Genomic DNA, 25372 nt, shown 5'->3' on the forward strand with positions numbered 1-25372 from the left:
GAAGGCAACTGGTAGGAAGGTAGCAGGGAGAGGGTGCAGGAAGGAAGGGGCTTTTCTCAAACTCTGAGAAAGAGGAGCTGTGGCTGCATTAGATGAATGAGTAGGGGCTTAGGCACCACTGCACAAGATGAGCACAGCCTCACTTAGTCAGGATTTTGCTCAAGGAGGGGATTTTAAGCAGGGGGTCTGAAATCAGAGGGTAATGCTGTCATAGCCAAGCAAACAGAGAGGGAGAGAAGGGACTGCATTCAAGACCCACACAGATGCTAGGCAGGCGTTAGATTTGGAGATGGATAAGAGGCAGAGTAAAGGTCCAGAAACCAAGAGCAAGAACTGGGGCTGACCTGGCAAAGGATGCTGAAAGAAGTGAGCTTACAGGTGTCTGGAAGGTTGCATGCTTCTGAGTGATGTGTGCATGGATGGTGTTACACCTTTGGAGAAGCCCCAGGAGTAGGAGTGAGTGAGGCAGGAAAGGAAGAAAGCCCTTTAGTCCTGAGGGACAGAGGAGTGTGGGGAAGAGAAGGATGAGCTTGGTCCCAGCACCATGGGAAGGGAAGAGCATTCTTAGTACTCTGGAAGGTTCCACAGCTCTTCAGCCTTCCAGTCTTCCACAGCTCTGTCCCAAACAGATCCCAGCTGAGTTAAGCCATTGACTGCTGGCTCTTTGAAACTGCCATCACCAGCTTGGCTCTGCAACTCTAACAGTAATAAAATGCTGGGTGAGGTAATGCCTTACAGACCTCTTTCTCACCATCTATCCAAAGAATAAAGAGAATAAGTACATCCTTACTTGTCTACTGTCATCTCGTCTGCTCTCCAATACTGTTCAGGAACCCCCAACCCCTGCCCCAAGTAGCAGTGCTGCCCACAATGGGCTGATACTTCCTTTATCAATTAGCAATCAAAACAGCACCCCACAGACATGCCAATCCCTCAACCTGATCTAGATAATTTCCCCTTGAGACTCAACTTTAGGTCTTGTCAAGCTGGCAGTTCCCTTTATAGTCCAAGAGAAATAACTATGAAGTAAGTCCCCAGAGAAGCAGGTCAGGCCCCTGTGTGATGCTCTCTGCTCCATTGTGTTTAATTTTGCCACATTTCTTACTAATTGTACACCCTCCAGCACCCACCATGGGGCGACAGCACACTCTTTTCTGGGAGGGAGTGTTTGGGACATTTCCCAGCTCTGCCAACTTCCCTAAAGCAGGCCTGTTACCAGATGCCCCAGGGCAGCTTTACCAATTGAGAAACAGGCAAAATACACAGCCTGACTTCTTCCTGGTGTGCAGAATCAAGGCTAAACATAAACAGGAAGGGACCCTGAATTTTCTTTCAGGCTGGTCTGAGTGTCATCACCCCTTGGCACCCTCCACGGTATCCTGTGTCCGGGCCGGGAGGGACTCCCCAGAGAGGGCGTGCGCCTGCGTCCTCTGTCCTTATAGAGTGTAGAGGCCACAACCCCAGGAGGGCGGGCGCCCCCGGTGCGTTCCCAGAGCCAGGCACCAGGCGTCGCCGTCGCCCCTCGCAGCGCCAGGGCCCCGCCCCCGCCATGGAGCAGAAGCCGGAGCCGGAGCAGGAGACCTAGCCCAGCGCTGGAGGCGGTCGGACTCAGACAGATTTCCTGCTCTTCTCGGGGACTGAGAGCTGCGGGGCTGCGGGTTGTGGGCAGCGGGCTGCGGGAGAACTCGCCTGCGGCGCGAGGATCTCGCTGACCCCGCGCATCCTCACCACCCTCCCTCGCGCCAGCGGGGACAGCGGGCGCCCCGGAGCGGAGCGCGGCGGGCGGGCGCCCGGGAGATGCGGAGTCGCCGCGGCGGCGCGTTTGGCGCGACAGCACTGGTCCCTGGGAGGTGAGTAGCGCAGTGTGGGTGGATGGCTGTGAGTCCTGAGGTGACCGTGCACCTTGAGCAGACCGGGACAGTCTGGGCCACTGTCGCGGGAGGAACGGGTCGTGCTGTGCCCGAGCCAGGTCCTTGCCACCCTCCTAGTGCGCGGGGTTCCTGCGACTGGAGACCTTGAGACCCCAGTCACCTGCCTGAGAGGCACAATCCCAACTTGGCTACCACCTAGACAGCTCTTCTTCGCGAACAGCTATGCGGAGGGCGTGCGTCTGCAGGTGGGAGGATGACAGTGACCCGCGACGTGTGTGAAACGCAGTGGAAACGGGGAAGGGTGTGTTGGGGGCTGAGCACCCAGGGCTTGAGACTGGAGCATTTCCAGAAAGTGACTAGAGTTGAGTGCACCAACTCCCTGAGCAGCGGGGGCGCTTCAGGGATGCTGGTGGCCAATCTTTTACACCCCCCCCCACCCGTGCCTTCCCAGGCAGTTGAGGATTTAGGGTCCCGGTGGGGAAACCTGGCAGGTATCCCAGACTTTGGGAATTGCAGCCCGTGGGATGATCTCAGGAGGTCCTGGAGCCAAAGGCCAGCTGTACCCATCTTGGGGCTTCCCAGGACCATCTGGGGGAGAAGGCTGGGAGACCCACAGGGTGATGAGGCAGAGCCAAGTCCAAGGACTAAGGACTGGACCTGACCTAAATTCCTTCCAGGCATGCAGTATCTTTCTAGAGAGCTTAGAAAATGATGCCTGCAGAATCACACTATTGGTTTATATTGAGTTATGATGACTCTGTAAGTGCTGGGACCTCAGAAACTAAAGAAATAGGTGGCCTTGACTATGTCAGGGAGTTTGAAGGAAGATCATGAAATAATGCTCATATGTTCTAAAAATTACTGTCTCTCTGTGCAGTCGGTGACGTCCTTGCACGTAACAGACGTGACCCAGACATATTTCCAACGATTTTATTTATTTATTTTTATTTTCCTACAACTTAAAATTTTGTGCTTAGTTAAAGTGGGGTTGGGGGATAAGGGATGGTGGGAGTGTCTTTCCAAAACTGAGGCACTAAACCAAAGGGGGCATGAAACAGTGGGTTGCTGGTAGTTGCAAAGGTCCTCAGCTTTCAGGATATGGACAAAGTGGACAGAAGTCTTTTTGGCAGATGGAGGCTGGAGTCTCCAAGTGCAAGTTCAAGGGCCTGGGAAACAAAAAGCCAGGTGTTGGTTTGCCTCAAGTGGGATCCACACTGTTTGGGAGAGGGACATGAAGCTAGGCCCTGGCCTCCTGAATGCCACCTTGGGGCTCAGGTCCTTGTTTCTTGGGATTAATGTTATTTGTGACCATCATCACCACCCCACCCCCAACACAATCCAGCAGTTTCTTGCTTTGGAAGTTGGTAGCAGCTAATTGTCTCAGTGAAAGGCCAGGTCATTTGGGTAAACTAGATTTGATAATCCAGAACCCCTCAGGCAAATTAGCGGTGAAGGTCAGTGAGGGAGGTGCTATCCTTGGATGCTTCCTGGAGCTCCTGTGGGGGTCACAAGATGAGAACAGAGCAGGTCATTGGTTCCCAGGATGGAAGCTCCTTTGTTTCTGGTGTGGAGGCACATTTGGCCCAGCAGTGCTCTTGGGTCACAGCCTATCTACCTGAGAGGAAGCCTGGAGGGTGACTTGAAACTGTCCTGGGAGTGATCTCCTCGGCCCCAGGCATTCCTACATGCAGCTCTTTTAGCCCTGAGGAAGTTCAGGGAGGTATGGGCAGGGCCATGAATCCATTTCAGTAGGTCAAATCATGCTTCTGCACCAGACTGTGACTCTCCATCCTCAAGGCTCCACCAAGGAGGCCATTTATGGAAACCATCCCCCTGCTGGTCAGAAGCAAATTTGTAGGCTGAGGCACCTTCTGCAGTACGTTCTCCTGGAGCATCATTTCCCAAGTCAAAGGTATGCATTTGTGTCCCCCCTAACTTGCCCTAGTGTTTTCTTCTTCATCCTTCTAAATACTCTAGCTTCCTTTCTGCTTCAGAAAGAGGCTTATGTTAGGATGGTGCTGTGAGTTCAGTGTCTGGAAATAGTCTCTTGCTGGCAGCTGTTGGGTAGAGAAACAGGTAATGAGTTAAGGCTCTCTGGAGTATGTATGGTTGTGTGAACCAGCATCTGTGGTTTACATGGATGTCTGTTGCAATGTATGTTGTTGTACCTTGGATGGTGGAGAGAAGAGAACAGCACTTACAGGAGCCTCAGGACCAGCTCTTAATTAAGGGAATAGTGAACTGAAGAGACCCCACAGGGCCTCCCAAGGAGGCAGGTTTGGGAGTAGTAAAGGGAATGAGAACCGCATGCCCTGTCTTCCCCCACTGATACATTTTCTCATTTATGATGTGTGAGTCACACTTGGGGGAGGCTGTGCTCCAAAACAGAAGTAAATGTAGCTGTTAGGAGAGTTGGGCCTCTTCAACACCTGAGTGTCACTTGAGAAAGTCCTGTGCAATGTAGGTCATCTTTGACATGCTGTCTCCTAGCAAGTGGAGCGGTGGCCTAGTCTCCCCTGAAGGCCCCCTAGTTTCTAGACCTCAAGACATGGAGCTTGTTCAGCCCTCAGCTTAGGTTGCTCAAATAACTTAGCCTCCCCCAAAAGCTCCTTAGACCCTCTGCCCGACACGAATCCCTCTTCTTGGTTCTATGGAAGGACATTTGGCCCTATTCTAATTACCTATTAGAGTCTGTTTTAGGTTTCCATTGATTCATTTCTACCTTCTCCACCAGGCGGTCAATAAGGGGTGTGTTTCTGAGACTGTGGACTTCGGGTTCAGACTTGAATTCAAATTCTGCCTGTGGTTAAATGACTCAAGTTCAGACCATACTGCTCAGTCCTCAGCAGTGAACTGCCCATTTTTCCTATCATGGCTGCCGAGATGGTAACAGAGGATGCAGTACAAATCAGCACCCAGAAAACTAGATATATTTTCCTAAAAGACCTAATGCTATATACATCATATGTGTTAAAGATCAGTGTGGGACCAGGGAGACGGCTCAGTGGGGAAAGTGTTTGCCTTACAAACAAGAGGACCTGAGTTTGAGCCCCAGAACATACAAAAGACAGGCCAGGCCCACATGGTGCTGCACACTTGTAATCCCACCTCTGGGGAAACAGAGACACAGAAATTTCTGGGGCTTGCTGGTCAGGTAGCCTAGTCTGTTTGGTGAGATTCAGGATAACGAGAGACCCTCTTTCAAAAAGAGGAGAGTGGCATTTGAGAAGTGACACTCAAGGTTGTCCTCTTGCCTTTTATGCATATATGTGTGTGAAAAAGAGGAGGGTGGCATTTGAGAAGTGACACTCAAGGTTGTCCTCTTGCCTTTTATGCATATATGTGTGTGTACTGTCCCCATATATACACCCCCATGCACAGAGTAAGGTTCGAGTGAACAAAATCCATATAGTCTTTCTTGGTGTGCTACACGGAAGACTGGTTCAAATCAATATGGTATAATATACTAGGCAACTTTGATTTTTGAGTGATGAGCTGAATGATTATGTGAAGCTTGCAAGAGAGTTAAGTTACCTGTACACCAGAAGGGAATCCATTCTTCATTGTGCACTGATGACTCTGGTATTAGTGATCTGTGAGGCAAAAATACAACATGCTATAGACATTAACCTGGGTTTGTGGGCTGAATTAAACCAGGCCAGCCAGGTTTGAAGACAGGCAGAAACAAGGTAACCCCAGCGCCAAGAGGCAGTGTAGCCCAGAACAAAGCATGCTGAATCAGGGCATAAGGTCAGCCTTGCAACCATAACATAAAACTATGAAGCTGTGTGTGGCCCTCAACACCCTCTGAGCTTAATTCTTTTCTCCAAAGGACGGGGCAGCTCTGGGGCGGCTCTGAATCTCTCCAGGCTCCTGGAGCTCTGATCAGATTCCACCTGCCCCCCAGATGCTTGGGTTTTATAAACCACACCTGAGGTGATAGGTTTATAAAATGTTTGTAATTCTCCTGGAGAGGCAGATGGTGGGGGCCGCTGCTGGATGCAGGCTGGAGAGTCCTCCTTTGGGGATTACCCAGCCAGCCAGCCACCTTTTCTTTTCTCCATTTCTGCTGTGTTCTCCAAATCTCACGGGCTGGGGTCCACCCCATCCAGGTGTGCCACACAGGCACTTTTGATGTGGTTCACGGCCTCTGTACTCACTGCATCTGGCTGTCTGCCAGAAATGTGGGTCCCTTTCTTTCAGCTACATAAATAAATACTTCAAAGGGTTTGGTGAAGCTTATGAAATAAAAAAAACTCTTAGCAATATAATTCAGAAAAACAAATGAATATATCCTTTTATATTGATTCCCAATGAAGGAGGGGCAGATAAAGTATTTTTAAAGAATGGTCGGCTATTTTAAAATCTCTTTTAAGTACAACTAAGAGCACATTTAACCTAGTTTATCATGGAATTGGTATCAAGTATTAATAACAGCAGGGAGTGCTTTCTTTCTTTCTTTCTTCCTTTTTTTCTTCCTCTTCTCCGAACAGATAGACACTCTGCCCAGAGGAAAGAAATAAGGAAATTGAATTAAAAATTGATCCTTAGCCGGACTGGAAACCTGCTGTACTGTAGTCAGGTGTTTGGGTGTCAGTAGTCTGGGGTGAAAAGTGGAGTGTTGGTTGGATAGTTTGTTTGTGCCTCTGGTCTGGGTGTGAGCAGCACAGACTCCGGTTCCCTAGAAGGTCCAGTGTGGGGACCACAGCTTGGCCATGAGCTCCTGTAGCAGACATGTGATTCTGCATCAGCTTGGGGATGGCCAGGTGCCTGGGACTCCATGTGGGTCAGTGTGAAGTGAAGAAAGGCCCGGACAAAGGGAACAGAGCCGGGGTGTGATGAGTCTGTGCAGGTAAGGTGTAGGAGGTCAAGTGGAGAGAGGGCTGTCCAGCCATGTCACCCTGTGTGGAGCATAGCCACAAATAGAACAGATAAGTCTTTGTTTCCCTTGGGAGAGGGCACAGACTAGGGCTCTGGGCAAGCGATTTGAGGTGGAATGGTGGGGTCAGGAGGGTGTGATCCTCAGTGTGAGCCTGAACAGGGGTGATTCTTCTACTCCTCTTCCCCCCTTTCTCTCCTGCTCCTGACCATGACACACATGCAATGTATACTCACCCACATATGCCCTTGTAGAGGTCAGAGGTTGGTGTCCAGTGTCCTCTCTCCATCTTTTTCTTTAATGATACATACTGATTTTATATCATGTTTATGAGTACTTTGTTTGTTGTATGTGTACCACATAGGTGCCTGATGCACACTGGGTCAGATCCCTTGGAACTGGAGGTCAGGGTTGTTGTAAGCTGCCAAGAGAGTGCTGGGAACTGCACCCAGCCCTCTACATGAGCAGCAAGTGCTCTTAACCACTGAGCCATCTCTCCAGCACTCTCCATCTTATTTATTGAGCCAAGGCCTCCCACTGGTCTGGATCTCACTGTTTTATCCAGATTGACAGGCTAATGAGCCCCAAGGGTGCCTTTGTCTCTATCTACCCCAGTGCTAAGGTTACAGGTACATGATACCATAGACAGCTTTTTACATGGATGCTGGGGATCTGAACTCAGGTAGTTAGACTTACAAGGCAAACACCTACTGAATCATCTTCACAGCCCTGTGATTCCAGTCTTTAGAACAGGAGATGGACATGGGTATGGAGGCTCTGGTGTGGTGGGGAGCACCAGCAAAGACTTGGTTTATGCTTACAGAGGGATCAGGGGCCTCGGCTCTTAAACCAAGGGCTTGAGAGCTTCCGATCTCTGTCATTCATATTGTCCTCAGGGCAGGTGTTGGGTTTCTAGCCTACAAACAGACATAATTTTTGTTAAGACTTGGATCTGTTTGGATATTTCCATCTGGACATTAGTCACCGTTTGTACTCGGAAGAAAATTAGTTCCATTTTTTTTTCACTCTCAAGTAGATTTTTGGATTTTTGTTTATAGATGCTTGATTGCAGTCTATTATGATAAGTGGCCTTTAGAATGTGTCATTTTATTTTGTCTCCCACTCCAAGGACCTGGAGTTTCCAAGCTATGTCTCTACAGCCAGACTCTAATCAGTTTGCTTTGAGAGCTGTGTGCTTTCTGCACACAAGGCCCTGACCTTGACTCAAGGCCAGAAGGCCCAAGTACTGTTCTGAGAACAAGATGCCTCCTCAGAGTGATGCCTGAGATGGGAGAGCCCTATCTGCCATGAGTACCTTGTGAAGCTCTGCCAGATTTGACCTTCCTTTCTTCTCCAGCTCAAAGAGACCAGCCTCAAAGCTAGACACTTATCTGTAGAATTTGATACCCTGCCTGGGGGCTTTCTTCCCATCTGAAATTCTCACCATGAGGACTAGCTTTTAGTTCTGTCCTTGGGGTTTGCTAACAGGTGGATTTCCACCCATAGGGAGGACTGTGTCTTCTTCGAGGATGCTCGTCTTTGCATCTTGAAGGAACCACACTTCTCTGTGGGTGGACGAGTGCACTTGGAGGTAGACAAGGACAAGGGCTCTGATCAAGATTTGAAGACAACAGCAGTCAATTTTTTTTCTTGCATCACAATTTATCATGACTAGCATTGCTTATCAGTCATGTGTTCTAGAACAGGCTAGTTGATTTGAGGGGGAAAGGGATGGGTCATTAGAAATGGGAAAGCCTCTAGCTCCCTCCTTGGATGAAGTGCCTCCTTATACAGAATGCCATAGACTGCTTTCCAGGTTCCCCCAGGGACTCATAGTGACCCTATGGGTGGGGGCAATCACCCTTCACCCTGATTTTCTATAAACAGGGAGGATCGAGAAGGGGCCAACAGAGGACAGAGATAAAGAGGGAAGCAATTGAGCTAGGTGATAAAGAGTAAGCTAGACTCTCTGAGGCCACGCTTCTGTTTCCCACTCCTGCTGGCCTGGAGGCCTGCAATCTGCACACATCCTTTTAAGTGGGAATGCTGGGTCGTATATCTTGGGCACACCCCAGCAGAAGATAAAAACCAGGGCCTGGCCTGAGACTGTTCTAGAAAACATGGCTGTGCATGGTTGCCTCAGACCCAAACACCTTGGTCCACTGAAGTAGAATTTTGTCCCCAGTTACAGGGAAGAACATTAGTGTAAATTAATAAACAGCCAGGATGTATATGTCCTTTCTGTTGCATCCAAGGATATATAGAAACTCAGTCTGGACCAGCAAATTGCTGCTTTAGGGTACTGCCTTTAATGAATAGAAAGCACGCAAATATTCTCTCAAGAGCATAAAACATTTAGCTTTGTAGATAAACAAACTCCTCCATGGTCCTGATTGTACTGTGAAGTTCCCTGATAAAAACAACAACAACAACAAGCCTCTTGGTTTCCAGCCACATTATCCTGCTTTGCTACAGGTCAAAGGAATCCTTGTCCCTGAACACTTTCCTTGGTGAGTGGTTTTGGGTGATGGGCGGGGGTTGCTGTGACACACCAGTCGCCCTGTCCTTAACTTCCAGCTGCTACTGATTTAGTGTTTTTTGCTGAGCTACTAGTGTCTCTTGATCAAGAGCATCAGTAACTCAATACATTTCTTTTTGCCCACACAGTAGGCTTTAACATAGCAGCCCTCTGTTGGTGGTGTTATCAGCCTACTCATTTAAAGTTCTCAAAAGCAAAGCCCCAACTTGGGCTCAAATGTAATATAAAAGTACAAGAGTGGGAAATTTAATAATTTTGTGCTGTGTTGAGCAGAGTTAGACCTGTTTTATCAAGCTAGAAATATTTCAAAGGCTCTTTCTGAGTTTTCCCTAAATGTTAGCAGTGTTTGAAAACGCTTGCAAGAAAAGACAAATGGAATGCTTGGATCTTTATTGAATACTTAGACTACACATGCTGTGCTTAGCCCTGAAGTTATGACAGTGCCTGCCTTCTGGATGTCCCAGGCCCACAGGGACACAGAAGCTACCACCCCAAGGAAGGGCTAGAGGTGATCAAGTGCAGAGGCAGGGCAGAACAGGTGGAATGAGCTTGTGGAGTGGGGACTGGAAGGGCTTCGTTAAGGAGAACAGGCTGGGGTGTGGATGTTTTCTTGGCAGCCAACAGGACCAAAATATTTCAGACACAGAGGCTTCTGTGTGCTTGCCCAGCAGTGGGAAGTGCCTTCTCCTATCTGGGAAGAGCAGGTGTCTAGATGCAGCTGGAGCAGGGTCAGTGAGGAAGGGATAGGAAGGATGGTGCTTCGGGACTCCACAGACCCCAGCTGAGAGTCTGGACCAGTGGCTCCTTGGAGATTCTAAAGCTTGTTGTCAGTTCCTTCTGCAGAAAAATGTTTGTGGACCACTTTTCATAGGCTTGAGAGTCTTGAAACTGAATTTGGGGCTAGGACAATGACTCAGTAGCTAAAGCACTTGCTGTGCATGGTTTTAAAACAGCTGCTTGTAATGTGGCTGGAGACCAAGGAAAGATCTGATGGCTATATGTGTGACTCTGAACAGAGGTTACTTTGGGGAAACTGAGGCCCACAGGTGAGTTCATAGGATATTTTATCACATCGGTCAAGAGGAACTCTAAAAACCAAGGCCCAGAATTTCTGGCTGGGTTGACCAGGTATTCCTAGAGCAGATGCTGACTTGAGGGCCAAGGATGAGGCCAGGTTGTGGGGATTGTGGGGTGCACAGTGTAAACACTTGACTCTTTTGGATAGGACTTGGGTCTGTCCAACAGAAGCAAAGTGGCTTTAACAGGAAAACCTTTCTCTGTGCTAAGTTGTCCATCTTATTACAGCTCAGCAAAACCTGTCACATCAGAGATATAGATTCCCGAGAGTTGGAGTATCTGCCCGCTCTGACAGACAAAGTCAAGTTGCTGGTGGTGCACTTTGACCTCTTTGGGGGACAAACTTGACATTTTCATTTGCCCCAGAGTCCATGGCTTTCATTCAAGGACCTCAGCCTATTCAGGAGCCTAAAATTTCAAAGGAAATTTTAAATTTCCTTTGAAACTGGGGGAAATCTGTGTGGGAGTAGTGAACGTTCTGGAAGAGGTAGGAATGAGACCTTGGGAAAAAGCTTGAAGAAGGATGGTGCTCCTGAAGCCAAGGCCATGAGGGCACTACAGCGCACACAATGCCCTGACTGGTCTCACCTTGTGGGATGGGGAAAGGGACACAATCCCAGTAAGAGCAAGGAGGGAGCCCCCAGGAAGAGGTTTGGCCTGTGGAGAATGAGTGCACATTTCCCAAGAATGGAGAACTGCCCACTGTCTGTCAGGAAACGCTCTCCGGATGGCTCCTGTTCCAAAGTCATGATGGTCTGCAGCAAAGCCACTAGGCTGATTTTCAGTACTTGATCTGCCAGTCCATCCTGACCCAGGTACCTGGCCAACCACACAGCACACAGTGTCTAGGTATGGAGTGTCTTGGCATAGACATGGCTGGGTGTCTGTGCATGTAAGTTTGATTTTATTGCATGTTGATGAAGCAGGGCTGGAAAAGCATGATTACCACATATGAAGACAAAAAAGAATGACTCCCTTCTACTTATTTTCTCAGCGACGTTCCTCATATGTTTCAATGTCACCAGAAACAGATTTTCTGTGCGAATCTTCCTGTTTGTCAACAACTGAAGTCAGCCCCTGCCTTCCTCTGCTTAGGATGCAATGTGGTTCATCTCCCTATTTAGAGATGAACCAGGGAGTTAAGGAGAATAATTCTTACTTGGGGCTTCCTGACTCACTTCTGGGATCAGAGGTTCGGTGTCTCTTTCCCATTCTGATCTGGAACTACTGATCCCTCATTCCTGCTTCTTGAGCCTGAAGCACTGTTCCTGCTGCTGGGCCTCAGAAAGTGAGTCCCCTTCCCACAACCCTGTGTCTCCAGCTGAGCAAAACCAAGGTCCATCCTTGAGCAGGACCTGAAGGTGAGACACTGCTGCCTCCTTCTCTGCTCGGCCTCAGCAATGCTCAGTCCATTCCTTTGTGGATGGCTTCCACCCAGAGAATTGCTTCCAGGAGGAGTTTCAACAGCAGCCCTGGGTACATGGCTCATGCATGGTGTGCTTTGTTTAGCAAATGATTTATTGTTTGTTTTATTCAAATGTACATCCCTAATGGATGGGTTGTGCTGGGCAGAGATCAATGACATGGATCCTGGCTGCTTTGCTTAGCCTCAGCTTCTTTTCCATTTTCAGGGTAGCAAGGACTGTTAATGGCTGAAGGCTGGTGTCCTTTCCTTGGGGGCTTGGGAAGTTGGAGCAGGAAGTCTCAGTTTACCAAGTTCACTTTTAATCTGGCAGGTGGAGAGGGTGGCCATTCCAGGGCAATAGCTCAGAGCTCATTGCTAGAATGGTGTTGGGTAAAATTGCTTGTCTGTTTAACTGTAATAGGCTTAGAAAATTGTACATTGATAGGGGAGTGACTGGTTTCTGGTAACTAGGATAGGATGAAATGGCTAAAGCTAGAGACTCCCTGACAGGAGGCCCAGGGCCCATTGCAAAGAAGGACATCTGGCTTGAGTAGCTGTGCCTTTTGGTGGAGACTCTGCTGGGGTCTCAGTTAAGGTTCAATCTGTTGGTTCCATTCTTCATCCTCAAATCCAGGTCCCCAGAGAACTGGTAGAGGTGTGACTGTCCATATGGGCAAGTAGGGACAGTCAGCACCCCACCACCCTGCTCTTCCAAGGCTTGTATTTAGGGGAGCAGAAAAACGAACCCCAAGTCTGAGTAAATGAGGGCCAGCACAGAGTGCCATATGGGAGGTCTGTCCCTAAGAATAGCAAGCAGCCTTCTCTCTTTCGGCTTTAGGTTTAGCAGGGATGTGTGTGATGTCACCTCATTGGCTGGTAGGGGACAGGGCTCTATTGTACACCTGTATTGGAACTCACACTGCACAGTGAAGAACCAGCCCAGAAAATCATTGCCTTCAACAGAAATGGAAAGACTATCATCCTTCTATTCCTCAGATGCCATAACACAATGAGAGCCACACTCTGCACGAGCTTTTACAGTCTATGGTCAAATGAAGTCACCTCCTACCTTTTGCTTTGGATGTCAGGCATTTGTGAGGTTTGCCCAAACAGCCTCATTCCCCCCCCCCCCTTTAGAGCCAGAATCTGTCACCAGCTTTGTGTCAGAGCACCAAGGCATGAGAGGTGAAATATGTCCGAATTCCCTCAAGGTCATGATCAGGCTCACTCACTGGCTGAGGAAGCTGAGGGCTCAGGAATAGCAGCGCCCAGGCCCACGTAGTGGCATCTACACCCTGGGCCTTTCACCTCAACCCTTGGTACCACAATGGTCTCTTGGAGTCTCACATCCAGACCTCCCTGTGTAAGGAGATAGGACAGAGTCAACCCAGTGGGAGTCTTCTTGCTCTGGAAGGCCAGGCTGGGACAGTGGACCATCTTCAAAGATTCCCCTTTGTGCAGGGCTGGCTAACTGTTATTTTTCTAGGCTTGATCTCACGTGTCCTCCTCAGGGTTAGGTATGTAATCAGTCCCATTCAAACCACTTGGTTCACACATAGTCAGGTGAACCTTCGGGAGCTACACTCAAGCCATAGAAGTGAGATGAGAGCTCCCTCAGGACACCCCACATTCTGCATTCACCTCCAATGGTATAGGTCATCAACAGGGTGGGGGGAGCTAAACTCAGGTGACATACCTGGAGATGACAGTGTGACCAGCAGGGCTACACTCTTCCCTGTATCTGTACAGTGCCGTCTGAGCACCCATGTAGTGACCTTTTGATATTCCCCTGTGATCTAATGTCATTTAAAAATCCAGACTGAGAGAGGCTGTGGCGTTGTCCATTAGAGTCTCCAGAGCCACCACCCCCTGGTACTCACTGTGGCTTTTTAGAGGAAGGACAGGAAGTCACAGGCTATATTAAAAGCTCCCCCAGGAATCTCAATATGTGGCCAGGGCCAGAACCCTGGAGGCTTTTGTAGGGTCCCAAGAATGAGGTCAGGCTCTTCCATAGAGTGGCAGGCAGGGGGATAGCCAGAAGGATGGGCGGGTACAGCTGCTGAGCCCAGAAAGATGTTCAACCTGGGCAAGCCCCAAGTGCCATCTGTTTGTGCTCCTCTCCCCAGTCAAGAAAGCACTAGAGGAAGCAGTTGAATAGAGCGAACCAGGGCACATTGTCTGTGGCGTGGCCAGGTCCAGTTTCAAGATCATTCTTTGAAAGAAAACCGAGGATATGCAGGACTGGGGTAGCTGTGTCAGGGAGCTTGCCGTATTCACCTGTCCTTTGTGCTGCACCTCCAGGTGGACAAACACCTGTATTTCTGCCACCCTCACTCAAGGACCCTCCGTGTGAAGTCTAGCTCCCACATCTGTCTGCCCTCTGGGATCCATGTAGGTCTGTCCCTTAAGGGGCTAACCTTGTGGAGCTCAGCCCTGCTTTGCAATCCCCTGTAGTGTAGGAAGGGGCCTGGGACATGCAGAAGGCTATGTTGAGGCCTTAGGCCATCCACATGGACCTGAAGACCTCTCTTTCCATCAGCTCTGGGTTTTTTTTTTTTTTCCAAGTGTTGCAGGAGCTACAGTGTTTGTTAGGGTCATCTTTTGTTTTTGTGGCATTTTGGCTAGACAGTTGCTCCAAATCTGCCCCTAGACCACCTTACATGATAAGACTGTCCTGGGTTTGCTTTTAAAGAGCTCCAGATTGCTGGGGAGATCTGTATTCCTGCTCTCTGTTTCACAGAGTCACATGTAAAACACCAGGTCCAGGCAGGTTACAATGTTACAGATAACGTTTCTCAGAGGGTGGTTTCCCCCACAGCCACTTGCTCTGGCTCCCCTCTCCACCCCACCCACCACTATGCCAGCTCTGTTTTTCCACTCAGAAACTCAGCTAGGGCTGCTTAGCCTCTGCCTGAGGACACCAGAGTTGGCAAAGTGAATGTGCTGACCGGGAGCCAGCAGCTCCATGGGCAGCTGTGGCCTCCTAGAGCCTTTGGTGGCTTTCCCTTTCACATTCCTGCCCTGGGGCAAAGGCCTGGAGAGCCGGTTCTTGAGCAGGCAGCAGGCATGGATGGCATGTCATTCCTTTGCCATGAGTAATTGCAAAGGCCCCAAATGCCTAGTGTTTTGTCTTTGCTGTTGTTCAGTGTCAGCAATGGCCTTACCATGTGAGGAGGGCACCACGGGTGGTCTTCCTGGAACTGGGCACTACCTAGGGGAGACACCCTAACTTAGGCCTCAGGAAGCAAGGCTGTATTTAGCTCACTGCTAGGAGTCCGGGAGAATCCCAATCACGGAATGCTTTGCCAATCAGCCCCTGACTTGAAAATGACTTTAAGTTGGTTTTAGGGATCCATAGAGTTTTGCTTTGAGAAAACTCTTATCAAAATAACCTTTGTGTTGGATATTGCATGCATATGTGTATATGTGTGTGTGTGTGTGTGCATGCGCATACATATACACACACATGCACACATGAATACACACACACACACACACACACACACACACACACGCACCTGCACAGAACCATGTGTGGAGGCCAAAGGACAACCTCAAGTATCATTCCTCAGATTTTTTGTTTGTTTGTTTTTGAGACAGAACGTCTGACTTGGCCCAGAATCCCCTGCTTTGGTCAGGCTTGACTGGCCAGAAGTCTCAGAATCACCCTGTTGTCTCCTCTCTAGCACTGAATTTACATACATCATCCATCACTCCTGGAGTTTTACATACATTCTGTGACTTAAGCTCAGGTCCCCATGCTTGTGTGGCAAATACTTTCCTGAGCCATTTCCCTAGCCCCTCTATCTTCCATTCACAGAGCATCCAAATCACACACAACTTACATTTCATTTTCTCTGCCAGGATCTCAGTTGAATCTGGAATTTGAGGTTAACATTCAGAAGGGGGCACAATCTTTTGCCTTTGGTCCCCAATGCCTGATTTCTGGTGAGACCCCCATAGGATCAAATTGTATCCAGCATTCATATTAGTGTTGGTGCAGTGTGGGGTCTGGCTCCAGGAGGGGACATCCCTACAGAAAGCTTACACTGGAAAACACCCATACGAGTACAAGGCATTTTTGGGTGGCGTTTAAACACTGTGTCAAGATGCATGAAAATAAAATTAGCCATGGTGTCAGGCAGAAGATGTCTCTAGAAAAGTGAGCATCTGTACAAATAAAAAGAGCATGCAAGGACAGACTTCCAACTTCATTTATATGGTCTGTGTAGATAGTTATAGGGCTATGGGCAAGGATGTTTCCAATTAGAAGGATGGGGGGGGAGGACAAGATGGAAGTAATACATGAGATAAGGACTGGGGAGAAGCTCGGTTGCTAAAGTGCTTGCTCTGCAAGCATGAGGATCTCAGTTCAAATCCCCATCACCTATGTAAAAAGCCAGGCATGGTGGCATGTGTCTGTAACCCCAGAGCTGGAAAAGAGACAGGATGACCTCTGAATCTTACTATCCAGTCTGTCTAGCCTAGTTGAAAAGCTCCAGGTTTAGTGAGAGACCCTGTCTCCAAAACATAAAGGGGAGGTCCAGCAGAATAGCTTAGTGGGTAGAGGTGTGTGTCTTAGTTACTATTAAATGGCTGTGAAGAGACGCCATGAGCAAGAAAACTTACAAAAGAAGGCATTTAACTGGGGGGCTGGCTTATAGTTTCAGAAGGTTAGTCCATGATCATCATGGTGGGAAGCATGGTAGCAGGCAGGCAGGCAGGCAGGAATGGTGTTGGACAAGTAGCTGATTTCTTATATCAAACCCACAAGCATGAGGTAGAGAGACTGCCTACTAATACTTCCTAAAAAGTTCATCATGTAGGGACCAAGCATTCAAGCATGCAAATCCATGAGGGGAATTCTCATTCAAACTTCAAGATGGTCTTACTTCACTCCCTGGGTTTCACATGGTAAAAGAAGAGAACCAACCCTCGCAAGTCATCCTCTGGCCTCCTACCCTCACACATATACACAGATACGCAAAAATGATTTTGCAATTTATTATAAAATAATACATAAATAAATATAATTCAGAGATAAGGTGGCAAGTGATAGATGAAGATTCTTGACATTGACCTTTGGTTCCAACAAATGCATTAATAGGTGTGTACAACTACTCACACATGTGAATGCACATGTACACATAACAAACACACAGACACGTATAATAAGAGATCAAGCAAATATGAGATTGTCGGAAGCTTTTTCCCATGAAACACAGTTGTCATGTTCTGCTCTCTTTTGTGTAGTATTTGATGTTCCACCTGGGTGTCCAACTTTGTACATTGCAATCCAATGTTGTTATCTACAGATGTATTGGTCTACATTCATTCACGTCTTGAGATATATGTGGCCCTCAGGCAGCAGGCCACACATGCCTATAAGCTATCCACCTACCTGCAGGAACATCCAGGCAAATGTTCAATACTATCCCCTACATTAGAGAACATGCAAACATAAGCATGAGCCTGTAGTGCTTGGCATTTCCATCATCCCTGACAGTGCCTGCTAATGCACAATTTTAACACCTAGAAGGTATGAGCATTGAATACTGGTAGCTAAGCTAGATAGAAGGCAGTCATACTCACAAACGGCAAAACAAGAGAATCTGGGACAACCATAGCACTTTTGTCTAATCAGAGGCATTTTGATAGTGTCCAGGAGACATGGAAATGCACAGACCTGGGTACTGGATATGCTTGCATGTTCTTCAAAACTTTTCTCAATTTTCTGCATTCTAGAACATTCCTGGCAAATTTATCCCATCTCAGCTGTCTAAAGCCAGTGCACCTGAAGGCTTGGCTGGGCTGTAAGGTGTCCTTCCATAACTGCAAGCTGCTGTTGACTATGCACAGGAGCCCTTATTTATTGGACTCCTGCATGGAGTCCCAGCTACAGAACCACTCTAGGTCTTGAAAACTGTCCTGGTTAGTCTTTATCAACTTGACACAAGCCAGCAGCATCTGGAAGGTGAACCTCAATTGAGAAAATGACCTCTGTAAAGGTTGCCTTGATGCCTCTATGAAGGTGGCAAGTATGTAGGGCATTTTCTTGATTTATGACTGATGTGAGAGGACCCAACTCATTGAGTGAAGTACCACCCCTGGGCAGGTGGTCCTGGGTAGTATAAGACTGAACAAGCCATAAGGAACAAGCCAGTAAACAACCTTTCTCCATGGTCTTTGCTTCAATTTCTGTCTCCAAGATCTTGCCTTGAGTTCCTGCCCTGACTTCCTTTCACACTAGATTGTAAAGTTTAACTTGAAATAGACCCTTTCCTCCCCCAGTTAACTTTGGTCATCATGTTTTATTGCAGCGAAGGAAACCTAACCAAGACAATGATGAACAGCTGCCTTCCTTCCAGAGAGCAGGATCCATGAGAAAACAAGGAAGAAGCCACCATGTGTTTAGGATCTAGCCTCTGAAGTCACATCCTGTCACGTCTGTGATACACTCATAGTGACTCAAGTTAGCCAAATTCATGAATGGGAGAACAGCCAGCCCTTTCCAAAGAATAGATATTGACCAAAACTTCTTATGTTTAATCCCAGGTGCATGATTCTTGGCTCTTGGCAACACATGGCTCAGTGTGACTGGTTAACTCAGTGAGAATAGAAACTTGACAATGCTGCTGGACAGTTCTCAGAACCAACACTGAAGTTGGAGAACAAGGCTCAGATATTGAGCAGGAGTCCAAAAACCCAGCAGCTCCCACTCCAGTCAAAGTGAGGCTCAGGAGATTTCTAATAAGGTGGCCGATAGTCTCAGCCTTGGTGACATTTACCATGTCATCTCTTAAAATAGTCTTAGAGTCTCCCAGGACATTCATGTCACCCTGAAGATTCCAATACTAGGGTAGAGCATATTATAGTCTTGTGTCACCTACCCTGATGTCAAGCTCATGGATGATCAAATAGAGGACAGGGAGACCCCCTCATCTGGGGAGTGAACATTTGGGACAGGTAGAGATCTCTTCCTGAAACTCAGGTTGCTGAGCACTGCCCGCAAAAGAGCACTGTCAGCTCTGAACTGAACTTAAGTATTTTTCTAGCTGCTGTCTAGCCTGTGCAAGTATATTAATACATTGCATGTGCCTTATGTGCACTGGCATGGCATACCCTTTAGAGGTGGGAGATAACCCTGCTGTATAGGAGATGATCCTTTTAGAGAACAGATACTCTTCAACCATTTTTTTTAATGATTAGAACTTTAGGCATTGAGTTTTCTCATAGAAGAATAAGGAAGCTTTGCATTTCTTCTTTCACTCATAGTAAGAATACAAGTGCACAGTATTGGCTTGCCATATTCCATGCTGAGAGACAGAAAAAAAAATATTGCTTTCCTTTTTCCCAGTGAGTTAGTGCCTCTGGAAAGAAAATAGAGGGGTTTTGTTTGTTTGTTTGTTTTGTTTTTGTTTTGTGTTTTTTCAAGGCAGGGTTTCTGTGTATTGCTTTGGAGCCTGTCCTGAAACTCACTCACAGGCTGGCCTCGAACTCACAAAAATCTGCCTGCCTCTACCTCCCGGGTGTTGGGATTAAAGGCATGTGCCACCAATGCCTGGAGAAAATCGAGGTTGTTAACAAAAAATTTTAAAGGGGTCTGGTTTATTTTATTTAGTTACCTACAAGGCTGTTTAAATATGAGTTCCATTAAAAACTAAGCCTAGGCACCCATGCATGAGGAAGGGGAAGCTATCTCTCTTACACATGGAAAGGCACACTTGAACATTCCTCTCCAGCATGGTACTTCTCTTCAGAGCCCTTCAATCATATGTGGCAGAGATAGAAATCTTCTCTCTTCTGGAATTGCTTTCACCTTTCCCAGGAGAGGTGACTGAGAGCTTGAGACTCTAGGCTGTTACCATGGGGGCTAGCCACAAGCTCCATGGGTCTAGAATAGTTCTCCAGGCTACCACAAAAGGAGGACTAGCAGGTGAGGAACTAGACAGGGATATGAACTGGGAGGCTTCTGTCAATTATCTAAGGATGCAGGGAGGAGGGAGGTAGGGGGACAGCTGAGAGAGGGAGGGAGAAAGAGAGGAGGAAGGAAATGGGTAGGGGGAAGAAGAGGGTCACTCTGGAGCCACAAGTAACCATGACAGATCATACAGTAGAGCAAGCCCACAGTCTAGTGCCTTTTTGAGGAGGGTGGCAGCCAGGGCCCCTGCAGCATTTTCTTGATAAGTCTCATTTTGTGCTTTGCTCTCTGGCACCTGAACACACAGTTGTCACAGGCTGGCATTAGTTGACATACTGGCTTATATTTTCTGGAGATGGGCTCTTCAAAATTACTAGAACATATTTATTGCAGCAAGGTGCCCTCTACCCACTGGGGGCCCAGTGGATTCCCGGTGGCATAGTTGCAATTTTCTTATGTTTAATTAAATGCTTGTGAGACCAGCCATTGGATGCAAAGCAAAACTGACTGTTAGAAGCACCATAAGTTGCAACCTGGGAGTGGAACACCTGGTAATTGATGTCAAATTTAGGGGCTCTCAAACCAGGATATATGAGAGACTTGAGGTCAACACTGATGGAAAGTCAGGGCAAGAACAGCCTGGGGACCCACATGGCTTTTGTTTCGTTTCCTGTCATCGTGACCATGTTTCAGAGATATTTGCATTTTGCAATTAAACACATGCTTGAGGAAAACACAGAATATCATGTCTGGGGATGGGTTGCCCCGGTCATTTAGCTCAGAATGCAGGTGACTGACAAGCGTCGAGTGAGTGAGTCGCTTCCTGAATTGATTGAACTTTGAAGAGAGAAACAATCTCTCTACCCAGTGCACTGGAGAGAGCTCTTGATTATCTGTTACAGTTGCCTACGGTGATCTAAAACCTTTTTACATGGATTTCTCCTGGTTTACATTGTGTTTAGACATAAACTACAGAGAGGACCACTATTGTTTGGCTAAGATGATGGATGCTCCTTTCAAACCTGTTAGAGAATATTGACTTGGAGTGGCCTCCATCTGATTGGCTTTCTCAATTATCTTCATACCCTGTGTCTATCTGTGGTAATCTTCAGATGTCCTGTTCAGGCACACCCCAGAGATGATTAATGCCAGTAATTCACAACCTTTCAAACCTCACTGTTTGCTTTCTTCCACTTATCTATCCAAGCTATCTCACACACATCTGAGCAAACCTTAACATTCCTTTAACTGCTGAGTCTGTTTATCCAGCCATCTTCCTGTCCCTGGTTCCAGGCCTGCACCCTCTTTCAGTAAACCTTGGCTATTGACTGGCCCATGTCTGTTTCCTCACTGCTTAAAATTCCTGAGTGGGAAAGAGAAGGAAGAAACTAGAAGCGGATTCAGCGGTTCTTTGGCTGTTTTAAAATGTATCCACAGGCACCGGTTTGTATTGACCCAGCCCTCTACCTGTGGGGAAAGTTTCCAGTGCCAAAAGCCATTTCCTCTTCTTCACATTGTCAATGGTTTTTCTCTGTCCACGGGCAGTGTGACAGATTTACTGTTCTGTTCTGAGCCTGTCTGTCTGTCTGTCACTCTGAACCCAGCTGTCATGCTGACTGATCAGAGAGCAAGTGTCTTGTTATGGGCAGGAACTTGGAGAAGTTCACTCTGAATGCACATTTTCTTTCAAAGTAGCATTTAGAAACCACAGTGTTTAGTAGACTGGGGCTGTATTGATGATGTTACATCAAGACATTATAGCCTTCACTTATATATAGTTGTTGTGGTGATGGTGGTGGTGGTGGTGGTGGTGGTGGTGGTGGTGGTGGTGGTGGTGGTGGTGTGTGTGTGTGTGTGTGTGTGTGTGTGTGTGTACATGTGTGGAGGTCAGAGGATGACTTACAGGAGCTGGCTTTCTTCTTTCCCGTGTGGTTCCAAGAATCAAACTCATGCTTTTATCGGTCCTCACAGCAAGTGCCCTTACCTGCTGAACCATCTCTCTGATCCTTCTCAGCCCAATTCTCTCTCTCTCTCTCTCTCTCTCTCTCTCTCTCTCTCTCTCTGTGTGTGTGTGTGTGTGTGTGTGTGTTTCTCTCTGTCTCTCTTTGTCTCGCTGTCTCTGTCTCTCTCTTTAAGATAATGGTTAAGATTTCTAAAAAGATTTATTGATTTTTACTTATGTGTTTGAGTGTCTTGCCCATATGTTTGTGTGTATGTCACATGTGTGCCTGGTACCCAAGGAGGCTGGATTGGGAGCATCATATTCCTCTAATGAGTTACAAATAGTCATGAGCCATGCTGGGAACTGAATCTGAGTCTTTTGCAAGAGATTCTTAACTGCTAAGTCATCTCTGCAGTCCCAAGGTATAGCCTAGGCTGTCTTTGATTCATGGTCTTCCTGCCTTTGCCTCTTCTGCATATCTTATGGTTGTGAGCCACCACAACCATTTGTCAACCGGCTCCATAGCTGAACAAAACACCGAGTAAATATGTCAAAGGTTAAGGCCTTGATAAATCAGCTTTCATATAAAATTAGCTGTGTGGCTGTGCAGAAGAACATTCCTGTTCTATACAGAAGTGTCTGTGTATGTATGTGCTCAACTTGTATCTGACAGGACCTCAGCAACTGTGAGCCCAACCATACTACTCACTATTCATGCTTTGAAATTGCACATGTGCTACCTGATGTTAAAAGGGAAATTAAGCCTTTTAATAGTGTTCACCCTATAAAAGTGGCGCATTTGGGGAAAGGGAGCTTAATATGCATTGTGAAATGAAATTAGAAAGTGATTTGCATTAGTGGCTACATATGCGATTTGCTTCTGTCAACTGCAATTTTTCAGATTAATTTCTTCCATGATGTGTGCTGTGAAAATAATAAACTTCTAAATCTCCTTGTACATCTAGATTATTACACAAATCCTTAATATTAATGCAACGATGTGGTGTAAGTGGGACGCATGAGTTCAGTGAGCAGTAGGTAAAAATTTACTTTAGTGATTAGAGACAGGTCTTAAAGAAAATAAAAGATAGTTGCTGTCAAGGGTCTTTGTGGGCCATGGACAAAAACTCTAAAAATCATGGACATGGCCCTTAAGAATCAGCTACTCAGATATGTTGTTTCTGGAGGGTCCCTTGAAAGACTTGCCCTCAGTCTCTCCTGGGCATGGTAGATGTGCTTAGGCTAGAGCCTCAGCAGGCGACCCTGAGAAGGTACAAGGACACCCCATGGCCAGAGCTTTATGGAGCAGAGGGACTTTTTTCCTCACATAGTGAATGTGTTGGGCTCAGGATATAAAAGCACTTTACTCTTGAGAGTGTGAGGACAGAATTCAGAGAACATGTACCACAGATTGGGCTCAGTATTTGAGCTTTTGTTTCTCCACTAAAGAAGCAAAACATTCGTATACTTTCTATTCTTTTTAGAAACTTTTTTTTAAGTTTGCCCACAGTGTAAGCCCCTCTTTTTGATGTACAACTTCATTAGTTTGGGGTAGGGGGAATGTGTAGAGTTTGTTGCCTCTACATGCTTGACATATTTTATCACCTCAGAGAAAGCTTCTCCCTTGTTTAATCAGACCCTGCCCTGGCAGCCATTGGGGAGTCTCCAGCCCTATCTGTTGCTCAGCCTTTCTTGTAACAGCGTATCAAGGGAACCACTTTGTATAGAGCCTAGTGTCTGGCTTCTCTCACTAAGTACAAGGGTTTCCAACTCATTCTGTGTGTATCAGGAGCTCATTCCACTCATTGCTGAGTGGTAGTCCATAGTGGACATGTGCCACCTTCGTTTGCATTTCTCAACTGGAGACATTTGTTGTTTCCATTTGGGAGCATGTAGTGAGAGGGATAGCTTTAACATGCACATATAGATTTGTGTAACCATTGATTTGCATTGCTGATGAATGAATGAGGATGAGCTTGCTGGATGCCACATTTTAAAAAAATTATATTAGACCATATTGTGGTGGCACATGCCTTTAACCCCCATACTCAGGAGGCAGAGGCAAGTGAATTTCTGAATTCAAAGCCAGCCTGTTCTACAGAGCAAGTTCCAGGATAGCTGGAGCTACACAAAGAAACTCTGTCTCTAAAAACCAAAACTGAAAAGAAAAAAGAAACCTCTGAGCTGTTTTCCATAGAGGATACACCATTTACCTTCTCACCAGAAGTGACTGAGGGTTCAGTGGCTCTGGTCTATTGTAGTTGGCCTTAAGAGTCAGTTTAACACAGCCTAGCATCCTCTGAGAGGAGAAGCTTCAACCATGGGGCTACCTAGACCGGCTTGGTCTTTGGGCATGTCTATGGTGTGTTGTGTTCATCAGTAATTGATTTAGGAGAGCCCAGCCCACTGTGAGTGATGTCATTCCCTGTGCAGGTGTTCCAGGGATGTATACAAAAGCTAGCCAAGGATGAGCTTGGGGATGAGCCAGCAAGCAGTGTTCCTCCATCGTTCCTAGCTTCAAGTCCCTGGTTGAGTTCCTGCCTTGACATCTCTTAATGATGGAATGTGGCCTGGAAGTGTAAGCCAAATTAAACTCTTTCTTCCCTTAGTTACTTTCTGTCTTGAGTGTTTTATTACAGCAACAGAAAGGAAGCTAGAACAGCATGTTTGCCAACAGTTGAAGATCACCTTTCCTGTCAATTCCTGCCTCTCCTCCAAGGTGGGTGGAGGGGTTTCAGGGCAGTTTGCTTGTGTGTTTCCCTGGAGGTTAGTGTTTCCTTGTCAACTGGTTAGCACTGCTTATTCCAATCTCTTGCAAGTTTTCACAGTGAGCTTTCTGACACTACAGATTTGATTTCTTCTTATTCACAACATTGTTCTGGTGATGATGAGCGTTACTAACTGGCAAGAGGAATCCATGTCACCAAAAAGATTAAGAAATCCATGGGGCTGAGCAAATGACCCAGAGGTTAACAGCATTGGCTGCTCTTCCAGAGGACCCATGTTCTGTTCCCAGCACCCACATGGTGACTTGCAATGATCTATAATCCGGTACCAGGGGATCTGACACCTTCATCTGGCCTCTGCTGGCACCAGGCATGTGCACAGTGCACATACATATATGTAGAAGCTCACATGTACACATAAAATAAACCTTAAGAAAAGATTAAGGACCCTTGAAAGACAGTAGCTTTCAGATGTCTTCATTTCTGTTATCCCTTTCTCTGCTGGTGCGCTGCTCATGCTACCTCATATTGCTGTTGCAGCAGTGACTTGACTGTGATGGAATATGTTCAGTCTTCACTGTTTATTCCTGTTCTGTGGCTGTAAAAGGTGAATTCAAGCCTTTGCCCTCAGGCTGGAGCCTTCCCATGGTTCTGTCCTACTCAGTGAGTGTGAAGGCATTGCTGCTTTCACTTAGGACATTAGGTAGCCATGTTTGTTTGTTTGCTTGCTTGCTTGCTTCAACTCAAATGGTGAAATCCATCTGTTTTTCCTGTGCGGTGAAAGAGTAGACTAGCATTGCCCAGGAAACTGACGCTATTATCTTGAATTAGGAGCCATTAATTTGTTTGTTGGTTTGTTTTACATCCTGACTGCAGTTTCCCCCTTCTCTCATCCTATTCCCCACCCCCAACTCCTTGCCCATCCCAATCCACTCGTCCTCTGTTTCTGTTCAGAAAGGGGCAGGCCTCCCATGGGTATCAGCAAAGCATAGCTTATCAAGTTGCCCTAAGT

General features: G+C 47.1%; 1 protein-coding gene across 2 annotated transcripts in view; it reads left to right on the top strand.

The window, feature by feature from the left end:
* Positions 1–1651: 1651 nt before the first annotated feature.
* The window catches only part of Ptpre (protein tyrosine phosphatase receptor type E), a 139540-nt gene continuing 115819 nt past the window's right edge, over positions 1652–25372 (top strand). For both annotated transcript variants that reach the window (XM_051193220.1, XM_051193221.1), the window contains exon 1: positions 1652–1850. In XM_051193220.1, the coding sequence (XP_051049177.1) occupies positions 1798–1850 (53 nt within the window). In that variant the 5' untranslated portion in view covers positions 1652–1797. The remainder of the gene's footprint in view (positions 1851–25372) is intronic.

The sequence above is a fragment of the Phodopus roborovskii genome, unplaced genomic scaffold (genome assembly GCF_943737965.1).
Source record: "Phodopus roborovskii unplaced genomic scaffold, PHOROB, whole genome shotgun sequence".
Taxonomy (NCBI): Eukaryota; Metazoa; Chordata; class Mammalia; order Rodentia; family Cricetidae; genus Phodopus; species Phodopus roborovskii.